The sequence below is a fragment of the Manis javanica genome, chromosome 15 (genome assembly GCF_040802235.1).
Source record: "Manis javanica isolate MJ-LG chromosome 15, MJ_LKY, whole genome shotgun sequence".
NCBI lineage: Eukaryota > Metazoa > Chordata > Mammalia > Pholidota > Manidae > Manis > Manis javanica.
In genome coordinates this window covers 43734203-43753885 of record NC_133170.1, presented here as the reverse complement: position 1 = coordinate 43753885, position 19683 = coordinate 43734203, and the positions used below count along the sequence as shown (strand labels likewise).

Below are 19683 nucleotides of genomic sequence, written 5' to 3'. Positions count from 1 at the left end.
TTTTGAAGTAAGCTACTCCTTCACAATTTTCACTCTGTAGGGCCCTGCAGTTGTAGGTAGTTGCCCCAGGGATACTAAAAGTATTTTTTCTTTCAAAGACAAATTGCCAAAGGAACCATTATTATTATTATTATTCTCCAATACATTGTAGATCTGCTATTAAGTACAGTTGACCCTTGAATAAATAACACAGGATGCCGACCCCTCTGCAGTCAAACATCCATACACAACCGAGTTGTATCTGATTCTAGTTATGGGATTGCTGGTGTATGGGTTCTAGTTATGGGATTGTTACTAACTAAATAAGCACCAAGCTGCTTAATTTATCTGGATTTCCATATTGCCTTCAATAAAAAGAACATTGGAAAACGAAAATAGTGTAAGTCCCCTTTTAAGAAAGGTGTAGCAGGAGAATGATAATTCAGAAAAAAAGAGGTAAATGCACAAAACATGGCCAGATGTCCAATGAAATAATAGTATGTTTCCCTGAATGTCATACAAAGAGGACTGGAGAGTGGTGGGGACAATGGACGCTCCCCTGTGAACGCTGTGACTGACATCTGTCACACAGCATCATCACTGGGAAGCGCTGGGAGCCTTGCCCACTCTCTGGACCAAGTTCCCCAGGCCAAGGGTATCTAGGTTACCTTTGGACATGAGGATCCTTTGAAGGAACGTGGATATTGCACTTGTGGGACCAGGTTTTAAGAAGTGGTGGCCCTTTGGCTAGTGCTCCCTTCCCTCCTGGCTAGATGAAGAGAACAGCGAGGCGCTGGGAGGACATGGGCTCCAGGATGAAAAGGCCCGCGGCCCCTGCACCACGGTGTGGATCCAGGCAGGCTCCCGGCTAGAGGCACTGCCGTCACTCTGTTCTGTGTGTGTGGCAAAGATATTTTTTCTTCTTTTTTTAAATTGAAGGACAGTTGACCTTCAATATTATGTTGTTGTCAGGCATACAACATAGTGATTCTGCAATTAAATGCATTATGAAATGCTCACCAGGATAAGTACAGTTACTGTCACCATACAAAGTTATTATAATGTTATTGACTAAATTCTCTATTCTGTACTTTTTATCCCTGTGACTTACTTATTTTACTTCTGTTGTCACTAATCCACTGTTATTTTATTCTCGTTGGTGATTGCTCCAGTAACAATTATTACTCAAAGTTTAAAACTAATTCATTTCAAATTATTACCCATTTAACTCCTACTCTTCTTTATATTATACCCAGAGACAATCAATTATGTAAAAAACTCAATAATTACCTATAAGCTGCCAAAATAATGCTTTCTTTTTTCTTTTTCATTTGATAATACTCTTTTTATTTCTTTGCTATCATGGCAAGTACTGGAGCCTTGTTGATTTGATTGTATCACTTTTAAAACGTATAGCTCTATAAAAAATTTTGTAACAGTCTTCAGATTATTTCATAAATAATTTTCTATGTCAATACATAAACGACAAAATAAAGTATTGGCACATTTTTCTATTCTGTACATTTGTCATAATTTTTTAAATAAGTCTTCTGAAAATGAATTTTTAAGCTATTTTAAATTTCTAGCTATTATATATATTACCTTAGATTAAGTTTCTTGAACAGCTCTTAAACAATGTTTGGTCAAAGATGATCAGCAGGTTGAATAATAATTAAAATATTAGATAAATTTCACAAAGTTGATTTTGCTTTGAAATCAGAACACTCAACTACATAAATGAAACTGTCTTTAGATAAGTTCTCTAACCAAAGTATCTCTTTTCCTAAGTATGCAGTTGTGTTTTAACTACTCATACGGTGGGCCAATAACATACAAAGTTGTTCAACACTTAAACGTAACTGACCTACAGTTAGAGGCAAAACTGTATCCAATGTATTTTACTCAATGGACTTATATTATTAATTAATAGATGCGTTTATAATCTATGGAATGCCATTAATGAAAAAGACTTAGGAAACTTGCAATTGTGACATCTATAAGAAAAATCTATTTCGGAAAACAACTTGTGGGCCTAAATATTTAGAACCAAATTAATAATCTCTCAAGGAATAAACGGTGCGGGATGCGGGCTGTTCTCCCAGAGGCGCGGCCGCCGGCAGCCTCCTCAGACGGGGTGCGGGCTGTTCTCCTCCCAGGGGCGCGACCCCCGGCAGCCTCCTCAGACCGGGTGCGGGCTGTTCTCCCAGGGACGCGGCCGCCGGCAGCCTCCTCAGACGGGGTGCGGGCTGTTCTCCTCCCAGGGGCGCGACCCCCGGCAGCCTCCTCAGACGGGGTGCGGGCTGTTCTCCTCCCAGGGGCGCGACCCCCGGCAGCCTCCTCAGACGGGGTGCGGGCTGTTCTCCTCCTCCTCAGACAGGGTGCGGGCTGTTCTCCCAGAGGCGCGACCCCCAGCAGCCTCCTCAGACGGGGTGCGGGCTGTTCTCCTCCCAGGGGCGCGACCCCCGGCAGCCTCCTCAGACGGGGTGCGGGCTGTTCTCCTCCCAGGGGCGCGACCCCCGGCAGCCTCCTCAGACGGGGTGCGGGCTGTTCTCCTCCCAGGGACGCGGCCGCCGGCAGCCTCCTCAGACGGGGTGCGGGCTGTTCGGGGCGCGGCCGCCGGCAGCCTCCTCAGACGGGGTGCGGGCTGTTCTCCTCCCAGGGGCGCGACCCCCGGCAGCCTCCTCAGACGGGGTGCGGGCTGTTCTCCTCCCAGGGGCGCGACCCCCGGCAGCCTCCTCAGACGGGGTGCGGGCTGTTCTCCTCCCAGGGGCGCGACCCGGCAGCCTCCTCAGACGGGGTGCGGGCTGTTCTCCCAGGGGGTGCGCGTAATCCCAGGGACCGGCAGCCTCCTCAGACGGGGTGCGGGCTGTGTCTTCCCAGGGGCGCGACCCCCGGCGCCTCCTCAGACGGGGTGCGGGCTGTTCTCCTCCCAGGGGCGCGACCCCTCAGACGGGGTGCGGGCTGCTGTCTTCCCAGGGGCGCGACCCCCGGCAGCCTCCTCAGACGGGGTGCGGGCTGTTCTCCTCCCAGGGGCGCGACCCCCGGCAGCCTCCTCAGACGGGGTGCGGGCTGTTCTCCCAGGGACGCGGCCGCCGGCAGCCTCCTCAGACGGGGTGCGGGCTGTTGTCTTCCCAGGGGCGCGGCCGCCCGCAGCCTCCTCAGACGGGGTGCGGGCTGTTCTCCTCCCAGGGGTCCCTACGGCCCCACCGCCTTGTGAGCCTACTCGGCGGACAGGGAAGCAACGTAGCAGCCATACTGGCTGCTGCGCACCGAGCCCCCGGGAGGACCTGCGTCGGCGCTGTGGAAGCGCCGCCTGAGTCCGCGAGGCCGCGCGTACCTCTGAGGAGTGAGGCCCGCGGTGGAAGACGCTGCAAGCGGGCCTGTGACTGCGGCGGCCTCGGCCAACAGCCCCTCGGGCCTGGAGGGGGCGCCCCGGGCGGCCCTCAGGCCGAGGCGGGGCGCCGGGTGTGCGCGGTCCCCCGGGACTCGCTTCCAGAGGAGCGCCTGGCGCGCGGCGCCGCGGGCAGGGCCTGCGGAGGCGCAGGGCGGAGGTCGGGCGCAGACCGCGCGCCCGCGGACGCAGGGCCGGATCCCGAGGCTGTGGGGGCAGCTCCGGCAGGTGGGGTCCGGAGGGCGGGCCTAGGCCCCAGCGGAAAGCCCGAGCCCGCCGCCTTCATCCTGCCTTTGACCCACTCGGACTGGCGGAGGGCAGACCGTGTGCCGGACCTGGTATTAATTAGGTCGGGTCTGCAGCTTGTCTGCCTCCCTGGAGGTGGCAGAAGCAGTTTACAGGGGCGCATAAAATAAATGCACACACTTAGCACGCAGCTGTCAGTTTTGACGTGTACGCACGCATGTAACTGTTGTCAGGCAGCTGTCCGGGGAGGTCTCCCTGAGCACTAGGTGAAATCCCCCTGGACAGGGGAGGGCTCTTGACTGAGCAGAAAGAATTCTCAGCAGCTGCACAAGTGCAGGAAGGGAAGGAATTTATTAAAGTGATAGTAATGGTAAATGGCAGCTGCTGAGCAGTCGTTACCGCTCATTGAACTGCTCAAGCATAGGGCAGATCCTTCACCTGCTCCCAAGATGACTTGGCATCCAGTGTCCGCTTGAATTTGCAGGGCGTGGGAACTCAGCCTCTACAGTCCCGGGATTTAGAGGAGCTGTGGCGCCCTGCCTGGATAGAGTGAGATTGTGTTCTGACAACTCTCCAAAGGCAAAGGAAGGAGATTTTCAGGGAGGCTCCTAAAGAGCATAATCCTACAGCCACAGTCCTGTCCGCGTCACCCAGGCAGGCCACAGGAACTTGCGAGCCCAAATCAGAGCTCTCAGTAGTCCCTCCCTGCTTGTCTGTAGTAGAACAGAGAGGGAAGACTTGTGCTTAAGTCTAGAAAATAGAAAGAAATAGCCAGGAACAAAGACACCACTGGAAGAGCAGAGTCTTTAAGGCACAAAGTACACACTCTAAGAAAGGGGAGTGCCGGCAATCTCAGAGAGAAGGCACACTTAGAGGCTTAGGATTCTGTCTTTTAAGGAGTTCAAGAATGGGATAAAGGACAGGACAAGGGGTGGACAGGCTAGACTGTGATCTCATGATGTCTGTCTCTGGTGAGAGATGTCATGTCACCATTCACCATCGGTCCTCTAGATATTCCCTAAGATAAACTTAACACAAGAAATTTCTTGGTCCTGCTCTTCTCCAAGATAGTGGTTACCCTCAAGCAGTGAGGACATATTATTTAGGACTGCTTGCCCAGCCTTAAGATAGGGTTGGTTACTGGCTGATTACCATAAAATATGTTGGGAATCTTAACCTCCTAACTCCCTGGTGTTTAACATGAAATCTTAGCCTTAAGATGGATTTCCTCCTGTTCTTACTAGACTATTTATATCTCAGCATTTTTCATCATAGGCAGGAAAAATTAATCATGACGCTTGTCCCATGTCTTTGCCCCACTCATAATCATTACCCAGAACAAGATAGTAAACATAATTTTTTTTCCTTTTCACCTATTTCACCCAACCCCTCACCCCCCTCCCCTGTAGCTACCATCAGTCTCTCCTCTGTGTCTGTTTTGTCTGTTCATTATGGCATCATATGGCATCATATGGCATTTTGTCTTTCTCTGACTTCACTGAGCATAATACCCTTTTAAGTCCATCCATGTTTTTGCAAATGGCAAGATTCCATTTTTTTTATGGCTGAGTAATATCCCATTGAATATAGGTAGCACATCTTCTTTATCCATTCATCAACAGGACACTTAGGTTGCTTCCATATTTCCACTATTGTAAAGAATGCTTCAATAAACATAGGGATGCATGTGTTACCAAGCACAGCTTGTACCACTCACAGCATGACATGCTGATAAATCAAGAGACAAGGTGTTGGGGAAAGGAAAGCAACTTTATTTGAAGAGCCAGCAGACCAAGAAGATGGTGAACTCGTGTCTTTAAGCTCCATCTTAACTAAGGGTTGTTTGCAAGCTGCTTCTACGCTCATGGAAGGGGGAACAGGAGGGGGAACAGGTTTGGGGGTGAGAAGCCTGCAGACATCTAGGTGCCTGCGAGGGTCCAAGGAAAGCTGAGAAACTCTGCATCCTTGGGTAGGGGACTCTTGCTGACTTTGATCTGGTCGGATATTCCTAAAACTCTTTGACAAGACAGTCATTATTTTCATACATATTTCGCTATATCCTGTAGGAGGCAAGCTTCAGGTAAGGGGCTGTTGACAGAAATCTCACCCTGTAAGCCGAATTGCTTTTAAAGATCAGCAAGGCTGTGTGCAGGGCTGCAGCCTGAGCAGAAGCCTTTTTCCTTCTTTTTCCTTTTGGCCCAAAGGTTAAGGCAGCAGAGGAGACAAATACAGTGTGGAGGCAGAGGGGCCACATTGTCACTCGGTTGCACAAATATGATTTCACGAATTACTGATTTTGTTTTCTTTGAGTAAATTCCCCGAAGCGGAATTACTGGGTTGTATGGTATTTCTTTGCAGATTTTTGAGGAATCTAAATACTCTTTTCCATAGCGGATGCGCCAGTTTACATTCCCACCAGCAGTGCACAAGGGTTCCCTTTTCTCCACACCCTCACCAACACTTGTTATTTCTTGTCTTTTGGATAGTGGCCATTCTGACTGGTGGGAAGTGATACCTCGGTGCGGCTTTCATTTGCATTTCCCTGATGATGAGCCATGCGGAGCATCCTTTCATGTGTCTGTTGGCCACCTGTATGTCTCCTTTGGAAAAATGTCTATTCAGGTCCTCTGGCCATTTTTTAATAGGATTATTTGTTGTTGTTATGTTGCTGAGTTGTCTGAGTTCTTTACATATTGGATATTAGCCCTTTGTTTGATATGTCATTTGCAAATATGTCCTTCCATACAGTAAGTTACCTTTTCATTTTGTTGTTGAGGAAACACGTTTTTAAGGCTCTGTTGAGATATAATTCATATACCATATAGTTTGCTTAAAGTATACAGTTCAATGGATATTAGTGTATTTACAGAGTTGCACAGTCATCATCAATATCTAATTTTAGGACTTCATCACCCCAAAAATAAATCCAATCCCTGTTATTAGTCTTCCCCAGTTCTTCTCCCCACCTCCCCACCTACTTTCTATCCATAAGATATGCCTACTCTTGACATTTCATATAAGAGAGCCTTACAGTCTGTGATCCTTTAAGCATGGTTTCTTTCACTTAACATGATGCTTTCAAGGTTCATGCAACTTGGAGCACATGTCAGTACTTCCTTCCCTTTTATTGCTGAATAATATTACATTGTATGGCTATCCTGCATTTTAAATAACTATTTGAATAAACATTTGGGTTGTTTGTACTTTTTGGCTATTGTGAATGAACATTCCTGTACAAGTGTGTGTGTGGATGTATGTTTTCATTTTTCTTGGGTATATGCTTAGGAGTTGCTGGGTCACATGGTAGCTCTGTGTTTAACCTTCAGGAACTGCCAAGCCATTTTCCAAAATGGTTGCACCATTTTTCATCTCTGCTAGCAATTTATGGGGGTCACAGTTTCTCCTGTCCTCGCCAACACTTGCACTGTCTCTTTTTCATTATAGCCACCCTACTGTGTGTGAGGTGTCATCTCGTAGTGGGAAAATGTATTCTTAACGGTTGTTTCCCCATTATAAAAATATTATGGGGATAGTTTGAAATAATCTGAAAAATTACTTTTAATATATTTAAAATGTTATGCATATTGTTAACATTTACACAAGACATAGTCTTAAAAATAAAGGTAAAAACCTTTTGACATTTAATCATAAACATGATATGTTTATGCAAACTCTTCCTACACATCATTTAAAATAGCCAACATTCTCGGAGGTGGATATATCATATTAAGTCGACCATTCCATTTTTCTCTGACATTTAGATGGCTCTCAGGATTTGGTAAGAGACCTGCTTTACATTTTCCTGTATAATTGTTTTTGCTTATGAATTTATTGTATACCAAAAAGCATCAAGATTTTCCTGAATTTTGGGAAAACCCAAGGATGTACTACCCATGGACTGCTGCTCTGTTCTTCCTACAGCCTCCTTAGGTGAGCTATCTGCTCAAGTGCTTAGTTGTCCGTGCTGACTCTTCTGACCTTCAAACTCATAAATTCAAATTATTGTTAAATATTACCAACCTCAGTTACCCACAAGTATCCCAAACCTAAAATCTTGCAAACTTAGTCCGTTATCTTCCTGTGCCCACAACTTGTTTACCAGTATCGTTAACTGACCCCAGCCATCCCAGGAAGAAACCCGGGAGACGCCTTCCCCTTCCATCTTGCACACAGCAAGTCAGGCCCATGCTCCGCTGACTTTGCTCTTTCTCACGTCTGTCTCCTCTCAGTTCTCACCACCACACTGGGCTTCCAAGCCCTCACCGCCTCTCACCTAAGCTGTGCAGTGGCCTCCTACTTGATCTCTCATCCTTCAGTACTACCCACTTAAATTCTTTCCCCTCACTACCGCTAGATGACCTACCTATAAACAAAGTGATCATGGTATTTCCCTGCTCAAAATCATTTTCTGTCCCTGTATTGCCTATGAAATAGAGTCTGCACTTCTTAATAAGGTGCACAGGGCTCTTTTGCACGTTCTGCTTGTCCCTTCTCTAGGGTAAAAATAGCAAACTTAGAATATAGGCATTCTTCAGTGAGATCAGTTAAAGTTCAAGAAGCCAGGAGTAACTGGCCTGGAATGTTTGAATATTCCCCAGATAAAGGAAAGTCACTCAGCACACCCTTGTCTTTATTGCGTTAATGAAATCATGTCATTGTAAGATTCACTTAGCCTGCTAAAAGGCCCAGCTTATTTTTTTAACTTTACCTATATGCTGTTTTTCCATTTCCATCCCCTAATCAAGTAATTTGCAGACTGGACAGTTCATTTAGCAAGCTAGCCCAGCCATAAACACAGCATAGTAAAGACAAGAAAGATTCCATCTTAAAGCTAAGATTGTATTTTAAAACCCAGGAAGTTAAGAAGATTCTTGTCTTGCCAATGGGTTTCATCCCTGGGCAAGTTCACTATGGATTCACTGTGACCAAAGAAGTGACAGTAAAATGTTCTTGGGGTGAAAGGATTATACCCAACTTTATTTTCACGGTGTCAGATCAGTCACTAACATCCTGTTCATTCAGAGCGAGTCTGCATGCAGCAAGCCAGTCTCTGCCTGTAGAGATGGTTTGTGGGAGGTAAATGCTCTCAGCTTTTGCTTATCTGGAAATTGTTTAATCCCTCCTTCAAATTTAAATGATAATCTTGCCAGATAAAGTATTCTTGGTTCAAGGCCCTGTTGCTTCATTGAATTAAATATATCATACCACTCCCTTCTGGCCTCTAAGGTTTCTGCTGAGAAGTCTGATGATAGCCGAAGGGTTTTCCTTTGCATGTGATCTAATTTCTCTCTCTGGCTGCTTTTAGTCTGTTGTTATCTTTGATGTTTGCCACTTTAATTATGTGTCTTGGTGTTGTCCTCCTTGGGTCCCTTGTGTTGGGAGATCTGTGCGCTACCAAGGCCTGAGAGACTATCTTCTTCCCCAGACTGGGGAAGTTTACAGCAATTACTTCCTCAAAGACATTTTCTATCCCTTTTTCTCTCTCCTTTCTCTTATACCCCTATAATACGAATATTGTTCCGTTTGGATTGGGCCACACATTTCCCTCTGTATTCTTTCATTCCTTGAGGGCCTTTTTTCTCTCTGTTCCCCAGCTTCTTTGTATTCCTCTTCCCTAATTTCCATTTCCTTTTTCACATCCTCCGCCGTATCTAACCTTAAAACCTCTGTTGTGCTCTTCAACAATTGGGTCTCTGTCCCAAAATCATTCCTGAGTTCTTGAATATTTTTCTGTACCTTCATGAGTATGTTTATCATTTTCATTTTGAAATCACTTTGAGGAAAATTTATTAATTCAGTCTCACTCGATCCTTTCTCTGGTGTTGAGATTTGGCTTTGTACCAGGTTCCTTTGACATTTCATATTTGTATGTGGTGCCTTCTAGTGCCCAGAAGCTCTACTCTGTGGGGCTGCTCAGCCCCTGGAGTGATGTCGGGCGTCAAAGGGGAGTGGTGCTGGTGCCTGGGGGGAGGAAAGGGCTGTTTCCTGTTTCCTGGTTGACATGCCTGTCTCACCTGCCAGAACCGCTGGCCGAACACACAGGTGTAAGCCTCTGTGCTTTGTGATTGTAGCTGCTGTAGGCAGGGGCTTACCTCTGGCTGGCCTGACGCCAGGGCAGGGGCTGCCGGTTTTCGAGCCAGGTGCAGGCTAGCCGGGAGGAAGACACTGACTGCATATCGCAATGGGGGGCTGTGGAGTTGTGGAGCCAGCCAGTGGGAAGGAGCGCCTGAAGATTGTTTAAATTCCCAACCTGCTGGGCAGAGTGCACCCAGACAATTTTGTCTACCCGTCCTTTTTCCTGAGCAGTAAGCTCTGTGCAATCCTTGCCCCTTTAGCAGCCCTCTTGCTTTTCGGAGGTCTTTCAGACTGCCCGCCCAGATTAGCCAGATATGAATCCGTTTCCCACAAGTATCTGGAATCTCCATCTCTCCAGGTATTGGGCCTGTCTTAGCTTTCCAACCCCACTAATCACCAGGGCACCATGCAATGTAGGTTCGTGCTCCCTGAACAGGTCTCCAGGGCTAGGTGTTCAGCAGTCCCAGGCCTACACTCCCTCCCCGGTCTGTGTCCCTTCCTCCCTCTGATGAGCTGTGGTGGAGGAAAGCCTTGGGTCTGCCACGTCACAGCTTTGGTTTCCATTTCCATGAGATCTGCCCTTTTCTCCAGGTGTACGCAGTCTGGGGCAGTCTTCTTTCCTGGTACTCTTTCAGGATAAGTTCTTTTACTTATATTTTCATAAAATACGTGCTTTCAGGAGGAGGTCTCTATGTCACCTCTCACACCATCTTTAATACCTGGGAGGCTATTCCTCAGGGATGAGGGGAGGAAGTTGCACAGAGGGCTCCCTTGGGAGCAAGCATACCATGAGAACCTATGGCTGCCAGCCACCCGAATCCTCAGAAGCCTCCACTGGGCACACAGGAGGCAGTGGTTCCAGGCAGCACTGTGCCGTGTCTGTGTCCATCCCAGGATAGGCTGGGCCTGGTGAAGACGGCCCCACCTCTCCCTGGAACCCTATGGCTACAACACAGTGGCTGATGGCACCCAGGCAGCACATGGCATCAAACACGGAGGAGGACACATGCACGAATGGTGACATCCAACGCATGGTGGGGCACCTTGCCTCTCTGTGCAGCGGGACACGAGTAGAGGGGGCGACACAGCACAAAGGTAGCCAGGTTGGCCGCAGCTTTGTACAGGTCCTTGAGGATGCAGCGGGATGCTGGAGAGCTGCCCGAGTCTGTCAACAGAGGAGGTACCAGAGCACCTGCCCCGGCAGAGGGTCTGGGATGAGCAGGTAGAGCAAGAGGAGCAGGAAGCAGACTAGGGTCTTGGGGTGCCAGGTGCTGCCTGCCTGAAGCAGAAGCTCTCCTCTGCACGTAGCCAGGGCAGCAGCAGTGTTGCGGGCCCGATGACAGCAGCTGCAGGGCCACACAGGTGAACAGAAGAGGCAGGTTATCCCGGGTTCCCCCCATTATCCTGCTTCCACCCCATCCCCTCTGCCCTCTGTGTTCCTGGCCCTGTACAGAAGGGTCTGGCCATCAGCAGCACCCATGGGTTCCCTGTCACGGAAAGGCTCATGAGCATCGCCTACTCACAGAGAAGGAAACTGGGTCCCAGAGGTGGAGGGGAATCAACCTTCACTCTGAGAGGTCTGGACTGGCAGTGGAGCTGGGATGCCAGCCCCACCTGTCTTTAGGACTCCCCCACACCCAACAGAGCCCAAAGCTTCCCGCAGACTGGGGAACAGCCCACCCCTTGCCAATGGCACCAAGCCAGAAACTCACCTGGCCCTGGCCAGTAAGTTTAACTCTTGTGGGACCTGAAGAAAAACAGTCCCTTTCTGCCAGCCCTCTGGCGTGGGGGCTCCAGCTGGCAGGACAGGCTGTAGCTGCAGGACAGAGGGCCACCTGTGAGCCTCTGGAGCCACACGTCTGGGGCCCTTCTCCAAGAGCCTGCTGGCAGCTGGAGCCCACACCCGCCTCCTGGCAGCCTCACCTCTCCTCTTCATCCATGGGCTCCACGGCCTGGAAAAAGGACTTGAAAAAGTGCTCATCGGGCTCCAGGTAGTACAGCGCGGCCATGCGCTTGTGCATCAAGATCTCACCCAGGACGAGAGTGACCTGGGGCAGAGGAAGGGCAGGATGCAGACAAGGAGGGGAGTGAGGAGTGGGGCAGTGGGATGGTCCTGGATCTTTGCTCACAAAGGAAACCACCTTCCCTCCAATGCCTACCAGCCCTGCCTGTTCCTACTGTTGGGTCTCCAGCTCCTCCTCCAGGAAGGCGGCCTTGATGCCACCCCATCCCCCACTTGACAAAGCCTTCAGTGCCCCCAGCTCTGCATATCTTAACTCTGTCAAGACACGTTAGACCCAGGGAATGGGCCAGACGGGGTCCTGCCCAGGGATCTTGACTCCATTTCTCACCTTATGTGGTACTACACTCAACACTCTCTTGCTCGTCTTGTCACCCTGGAAGGCAGGAAGGCAAACAAAGTGCATCAGTAGCAGTCCCCTGGGCCCAGAACAGGGCCAGAATGTCCCCACTCTTTCTCAAGTTGGAGGACTGCCAGGGCCCTCCAAGGGGCAGGCCTGCCGAGAAATAGCACCCAGACCTACCCCAGCATCGGGGTTACCAAGAACGGGGACTGGACTAGGGAGCTGAGGCCTCAGGCGGGAAGGCACTGCCAGCCCCATGATGTGCTTCCTGCCCTGAAGGAGCAACATCCCCTCGCTAGGGCAGCGCCTGAGCAGGAGGCCAGTCCTGCTCAGATGCTGCCCCCTGTAGCCCTCAGCCCCACCTGCCCAGGGACAGGACCAGGGCTTAGGGGGATCCTTCTGGCAGTCCTCTCCAAGCAGCCCAGCTCGTGAGATGGATGGGAGACTCTCAGGAGAGGGCTGGCCGGGTGCTGCGAGCTCCGGGCTCACTGGGGCCTCTCTCCTCTCTAAAGCTCACCATCCTGCCCCACCCCCCCACCACCCATGCCCCTCTGGGCTCACTCACATCCTCATTATGTTCCGGGAGTTTGTCTACGAGCAGGTCATCCAAGAACAGTCCGAGGAAGGGGACCATGCCCTGTGCCACCTGGGTGTGGAGGTGATGAGTACCCACCTGCCTCACGGGCACCCACAGAGCCTCCCCTGAACCCCACACCTGCAGCCCCCAGCTCCCTTGGACCACCCTTGTGCTGCCTCCCTCCCCTCCCTTCGCCCTGCGCTGCTCTCCTGGTCCCTCCCAGGGCTGGCTTGTGGCCAATCCCAGGACCTGTGGTCCCTGCACCTGTCCTCCAACTTCCCCCTGTACCCAGCTGCTCTCGCCCTCCTCCTGGTCACCCCAGTGCTGGCAGCTCAGGGCTGCTGGCACCAGGAGCAGGTACAAGGTCGCCCCCACCACCCAGGACCCGCGCCACGCCACTCTCACCTGCTGCTTCCTACCCTGGGATCCCCTGGTGGCCCACAGCAGTTTCGTCGCGATGGACTTCGCCTCCTGCAAGGTCCAGGACACTCAAGTGCTCATGCTTCCCTCCCACATGGCCTCCCACCACCAGACCTTGCTTGATGGATGCATTGCCCTCTGAGTCTCCTAGTACCTATGCTGTCCCCACCTCCAACAGGCTCTCAGCCTAGGGCGATCCCAGCTCAAGCACTCACTAATACTCACAGGTGTCTGTGGGCCATGGCTGGACGCCCTAAGGGGTTTCGTCACCTACAGAGTGCCAGGGGAGATCCCTCTGCCTCCCAGGGTGCCCTGAGGACTTACTGTCTGTCACCTGGCTCTCACCAGAGCTCCCCTCACACGAACAGGTGGGATGGGCACAAAGCTGAAGCCCATTTTGTGCTCCCTGGACCCTGCTCACCTGGGAGGCCCACACCCCAAGGTGACAATCCTTGATGACCAGATGAGATGCCCAAGGCTTCAGTGGGGCAGTGACCAGCTCAGGGGACCCAGGGGAGAGGCCGACATTGCTCAGCCATAGGCCCTACCCGTGCTGCTGACCACATGCCAGCCCCAGCCCTGACTGGGGTACCATCCTCTGGTCCTCACTGGTTGTCAGGTCCCCAGTCAAGTGGAGCAAGGGAGGGAGACAAGCAGGACCCTCGGGGTCCTGCTGGACCCTACTTTCCCCATCAGCTACCCCCTCTCACCCCACACACACCTCGAGTCTGCCCCAAGTATGGGCCACAGCACAACAGAGGACTTGCCCCAAGGACCCCCTCCCTTCCAGACCTCTAGCCTCCATTTACCTCGAGGAGCCACTTCCTGTTAATGCCCTTGTCCCTCTTTTTAAGGTTTTTATATATCCTGGAGCTCTTCCTAAGGGGAGGGGAGAGGAAGAGGGAGACACATGGCCAGTAGGTGGAGAGTTGGGGGCAGACCCTTTTCCTGGGGCACCCAGGAGATCCACAAGCCTGCATGAGGCTTTCCACCACAGCCCTGAGCCCTGGGGAATCCGTGGCCTGCGGAGGGGGCTGCATGTTTCCACCCTGGGCCTCCATTCCCAGTCCTCATGGGGGCAAATCTGCTTTGGGCCAGGTCACTGTCCTTGGGGCAGAGACCTCCTGCTGAAGAGCACATGCTCAAAATCTCCAATTGGTTTCAACCCACACCTGACATTGCAGGAAACCGATTCTTCCAGGAGAACCCCTGGCCTAACCCCACAGGGGAATCCGAGAGCCCACGATCCCTGTCCCTAGGCTCTGCTGCCTCCCGGGAAGTCCCAGCCGACTGACGGAAACTACCAAACCTAGGGGTGACCTTATCCTCTTAGGTGCCCTAGTCCTGGGGACAGGACAACCCACCAGGGAACATGTCGCCAGGTGCTCTCCAGACGACGTACAGCTGGGCTCTGCAGGGCCAAGAGAATGGCACGAAGGGACGCGAAATTTTTGAGGGCCAGACACTCCTGGGAGGGAAGACAGAGCTGAGAGAGGGGCCTGCCTCTCTGCTCTGTCACCCCATGTACTCCTTTCCTTAAGGAGACAGACACCCAGGGAGTCCAGCACACCTGGTACCAGGAGAGCAGCCATCCTGGGTGGAAGACTGTAGCTCAACTCAAGAAAGGGGCCAGGTACGGTTGTCCCACCGCTGAGGCCTACAAGTGCAGGTCTGCACACCCCTGGCTCGAGGGACCCAGGGACTGTGCTGGGTCAGATGGCAGCCATCCATCATGATGGCTGGCAAAGGAGGGGAGCAGTTCCCAAGATGCCAGGATGGACCCCATTGGCTGTCCAATGACATACCTTGGCCACCTGGATCCAGAACTTCACCACTCGGGCCCTGTCCCGGGATGTCATGCTCGGGGCACCGAGGCAGGAAGAGGTGACCAAATTAGCCGTGTCACCGCATTGCCTGATGATGCGATGGATGGTGGGGGCCAGGAGCTCAAGGCCTCCCATCTGTGACTGGTGCCAAAAGTAGGCCTGGCATTCAGCATATGCCACCTCGGTGAACAGCACCTGGGGATGACAAGGGGTGTCATCCTGCTGTGCCCCTGGTGCCCATATGCCCAGGCAGAGTTTCTGGTCAGAGCTGGAGCCCACGCAGCTGAGGATGTGCTGTAGGCCTTGTGGCCAACTGGCCTTCGGACCCCATCCACTGAGGCTCCCAGGACCAGATACACAGGACGCCACAGTGGCGAGGAACAGAGGGGCTTTGCTCGCAGACACCCTCACACACCTCCTCCCTGCCACACAAGGCAGCTCACCCTGCCCATCCTGGGGCATCTGCCTTCCATTCTGCAACCCCGTAGATCCAGCTGCCCACTCAGGTGCAGTTTTCCCCAAAACAATTCCACCCAGGGCCTTTCTTGGTGTCTGTGTCTCCCATGCAGTCAGGTCCATGGCAGGGGCCTCTGAAGTGGAGAGTCTGTGGAGGCCTGCCAGGCCAATGGCCTAAGGACCTAAGGCCCTGGCGGCACCTCCCAGAGCATGCCTCCCATTTCCTGCCCCTCCCATCCCAGCCAGGCCCTGCCCACCTTCCCTCCATTCCTCCTCATTGGTCTGCAAGTATCCCTAAGTGCTAGCCATACTGTCCCTGTATGGTCACTGAAGGCTTGTGGGTGAGGAGAGTCTCTCATGACACGGGGTGAGTCCGTGGGGAAGCTGTGGGGACTTGGGCCCAGATCACATGAGTCCATAGCAGGTCTGAGGCAGCCCGTGACACAGGGAAGGCCCACGCCTGACCCAGAGAGCCCGCTCTGCTCACCGCACACATCAGGGTCAGCTGCTCGGCCACCAGGCGAGGGGGAAACGCCAGGATGGTCGGCTCCTCCTCCCTCGGCACATCCCAGGTGTTCACGGCACAGGGGCTGGTGGGCTCCAGTACTGCCTCGGGCTCTGCCAGGCCTGGTGCCATTCCATCAAGTGGTCCGGGCACCATGCCTGAGGGCTCATGGGGCTGCAGCTCAGGGCCTGGCACCGGGGTTGCGGCCACAGCTGGGACATCCTCTGGCTCTGCAGGGCCTGAAGCAGGTGACACCGGCCGTAGCTCCAGCACAGGGGTCTCACGGGGATCCTCAACAGGCTCTAGCGATGAATCCGGCCCTCCCTGTGCCTCTGGAGCCATCTGCATCTGCCGTGGTTCTGGAGCAGGACACAGGGACATGGTCACCCCGGGGCTGATTCACCATGCCTTACAATGACAGAAATCCCTCACTGCCTTGAAGGGAACCCCAGTCTGGAAAGCCCACCCTAGATGGTTCCCTGGCTGCAGGCCCTCACCTTCCATCTCTGCCACCGTGGGCCCCACGTGCTCCTCCTGGACCAAGTGGTGAAGGACTCGGCCCTCTGGGATGGATGAAAGCTGGCTGCCATGGAGGACGCTGGGCACATGCTTGGGCTCCCAGGTATGGCACCCAGCCAGTCGCATCCCGGGACTGGGGGTAGGCCTGTGTGTGGAAGTGTTAGAAGCCTGGTCTTTCCAGCTCCACTGCCTTCCCAGCCCAACCTTCTGTAGGACTGGCCACTGGGCATTCCCCTGCCTGTCGAAGCAACTGCTCCTTCCCCTTCAGACACTGTGTGTCTCTCCTGGGACCCCATCCTTTCCCAATCTCCCAAATAGGATGTCCCCAGTCATCAGCCTGCCCATGGGAATCCAAAGATCGCTGACCTGCTGCATTCTGATGGCACATCGGACTCCAGCTCGGGGCATGAGACCACTCCTGGGATATCCCAGGTGTTCACACCACAGGGGCTGATGGACTCTGGACATGGCTCTGGCTCGGCCAGGATCAGTGCCATTCTGGGAAGTACTCCAGGTACCGTGCCTGACGGCTCATGGGGCTCGAGCTCAGGGCCTGGCACCAGGGCTGAGGCCACTGCTGGGATATTCTGCGGCTCTGCAGGGCCTGAAGCAGGTGACACCGGCCGTAGCTCCAGCACAGGGGTCTCACAGGGATCCTCAACAGGCTCTAGTGATGAATCCGGCCCTCCCTGTGCCTCTGGAGCCAGCTGCATCTGCCGTGGTTCTGGAGCAGGACACAGGGACACGGTCACCCCGGGGCTGATTCCCCACACCTTACGATGACAGAAAAGCCCTCACTGCCTTGAAGGGAACCCCAGTCTGGAAAGCCCACCCTAGACGGTCCCCTGGCTGCAGCCCCTCACCTTCCAGCTCAGCCACCGTGGGCCCCAGGTGCTCCTCCTGGACCAAGTGGTGGAGGACTCGGCCCTCTGGGATGGATGAAGGCTGGATGCCATGGAGGACGCTGGGCACATGAGCTGGCTCCCAGGCATGGCGCCTAGCCCGTCGGATACCGGGGTGGGGCTTGGGCCTGGGGGTAGAAGAGTGAGAAGCCTGGTCTTTCCAGCCACACTGCCCTCCCAGCCCACCGTTTTGCGGGCGTGGCCACTGTGCGTTCCCCTGCCTGTCCAGGCACCTGCCCTTCACCTTACAGACCCTGTGTGTCTGTCCTGGGATCCCATCCTTTCCCATCCTCCCAAATAGGACATCCCCTGTCATCAGCTCTCCTGTGGCAATCCAAAGATCGGTGACCTGCTGGGTTCTGCTGAGCTCCCCTGCCCCAAGCCCCAAACTCCTCCTCCGCCGTTTCTGAGCAGATGGACCGTGCCCCCTCTGGACCCAGTGAATGCTCACATTTTCAGATCCTCCTCAGGCCTCTTGTCATGCCCCCTGTTACATGAGGAGGCCATGAGGGCATCGCCCGTGACGCTCTCCGGCCGTGACCTGCGGATGATGCCTGAAGTGACTGCCCGACTCCACATGGGACAGGGTCCCAGTATTCTGTCTGCTTCCTTCACTCAGTTATGCTAAGTGTCCCCAAAGGGCCTGCACAAAGTGAGTGCTTCATACCTATTGTTGCTGAAGGAAGTCCTAACAGAACCTTGCCAGGTACCCCTCTGCTGCCCCCAGGGGTCCTTCATCTGGCCACGGTGAGGACAAGGACCAGGACCAGCCACAGGGAATTGCGAGCCCCCACCTCCCCGTTCCCAAGGCTTCTTTCCATGTGCTTTTCCAAATTGAAGTGCCTGATAGGTAAGGCCAAAGGCTTTTCATCGAGTACAAAAGAGTAATAGCACCAAAGTGGCCCAGCTTGGCCAGGAGTCCTTTCTGCACTGCCCAGGACCAGGGGAGCCCATCTAAGACTCCTCTCGTAATCCCCATGGGCAACCTAACAGGCTGATCACCAGCCACCCTGCCTGTCAGAGGAGCATGTGGCAGCTCAGACACGTGTGGAGACACTCAAGACACACAGCGGGCTGCGGGCAGAGGCCTGACTGTGCCGAGGAGGTGGGGTGGAGGCTCACCGGGGGGGCCGCTGGCCCGTGGTCGGCTGGTCAGCGTCCTCGGGAGGGAGTGTGAACTCAGGAGTGCTCCGGCTGATGTTTATAGCTGGATCCACTCGGGAGGTGCACCTCCTCCACTTCCTCCTCTCACCCGTCCGGGGAGCCGTGCGCTTGGGAACCTCACTCCCATTGACAGTTGACTCATGTTCACGCTGAGGGGGTCAGCAGGGATATAGTCAGTGGGGAACCCAGGAACCTCCAAGACGAGGGAGGTTTGCAACTCACCTGAGAGTCCCCAGACCCCTGGGGTGCGATCAAGAAGAGGGAAGGGGTGCCCCAGGGAATGAGATTCTAGGCCTTCTGGAATGGGACTGTCCTGGGACACTCTCATGGGGAAGCCCTGGGAGGGCCCTGGCAGGTTGCCAGGTTTTGAACAAGGTCCTGGGAGATGGAGTAGGGGAATCCATCCACCAGCTCCAACACGCTCCCCAGGGTGGAGCTCTGAAAAGCCAGCGCCCAGTAGCTTGGGAGGGGCCACCCGGGGCTGCCTGGACCTCCCCTCAGGGGGAGATGTGGGCCTCAAATCCTGCCCCCGACATCAGGCACACAGGGCCATCTGCAATAGAAATCCACTCCGTGAGGGAAGGAGAGGACACCCCCCAGGCTCAGGATTAACAATGTGGGTGGAAGTGCCTGGTCCCTACACTCACCTCCACATCCTGAATGATGAGACCAGAGCTGTGACACTGACTACCCCGCCGGGGGGCCACCACCTCACAACATGCTGCCACCCAGGAATGGCCACCCTCCTCCCCAGACTTCCATCCCACCCATGCCCCACACCCACCACACACACACGGAAGGGGCCGGTGGGAAGGTCAGCCCGGGATGGGTCACACTTGGGGCCTGGCCCTGGAGTGGCCTGCTCTGGGCTGCCCTGTGTTACCTCGGGGCTCCTCGGGAAACACGGACAGAAGCGTTGGAGGTGGGTGCTGAGCCAGCGCCCGCAGCGAGCAGAAAGACTGCTCCTCTTGGCTTCCCTGACTCCCACACCTTCAGAATGCTCTGCACAACAAGACCGCATGTTGCTCTGTCGAGCGCCTCCGGTCAAGTGAGCAGGACTGGGGTCTGTGACCAGTAAATGGGCACCGGATCACAATTCAGGTTCTACTGGGCGTGTCATCAGAGACATCACTTCCTGAAGGTTCCATTTCCTGGGCCCCTCCCTGCACTCAGACACACCCACATGCCCCTCTGGGCTGCTGACTGCCCACCTTCCTGGCCCTTGCCATGCATGACTACACAAATCTACACCAGAGCCCT

General features: G+C 53.6%; 1 protein-coding gene across 1 annotated transcript; it reads right to left on the bottom strand.

The window, feature by feature from the left end:
- Positions 1-7706: 7706 nt before the first annotated feature.
- LOC140846385 (uncharacterized) lies at positions 7707-19444 on the bottom strand. The gene is made up of 16 exons (XM_073222400.1): positions 19307-19444; positions 18382-18572; positions 17711-17800; positions 17221-17387; positions 16724-17081; positions 16336-16502; positions 15821-16197; positions 14857-15072; positions 14416-14519; positions 13861-13930; positions 13037-13102; positions 12620-12700; positions 12043-12087; positions 11615-11739; positions 11404-11507; positions 7707-11037 (listed from the first exon to the last, which is right to left on the bottom strand). Exons 1-15 carry the CDS (start codon positions 19442-19444, stop codon positions 11423-11425), a joined length of 2280 nt encoding a protein of 759 aa, XP_073078501.1. The 3' UTR covers positions 7707-11037; positions 11404-11422.
- Between the last annotated feature and the right edge of the window lie 239 nt (positions 19445-19683).

Excerpts from the sequence above, each read along its gene's own strand:
- LOC140846385 (XM_073222400.1), bottom strand. The coding sequence starts at position 19,444 with ATGCGGTCTTGTTGTGCAGAGCATTCTGAAGGTGTGGGAGTCAGGGAA. Across the intron at positions 17,388-17,710 it reads CCTGAGGAGGATCTGAAAAT|GCCCAAGCCCCACCCCGGTA; the intron begins GTGAGCATTCAC and ends TTCTACCCCCAG. Across the intron at positions 12,088-12,619 it reads TCCCGGAACATAATGAGGAT|GGTGACAAGACGAGCAAGAG; the intron begins GTGAGTGAGCCC and ends CCTGCCTTCCAG.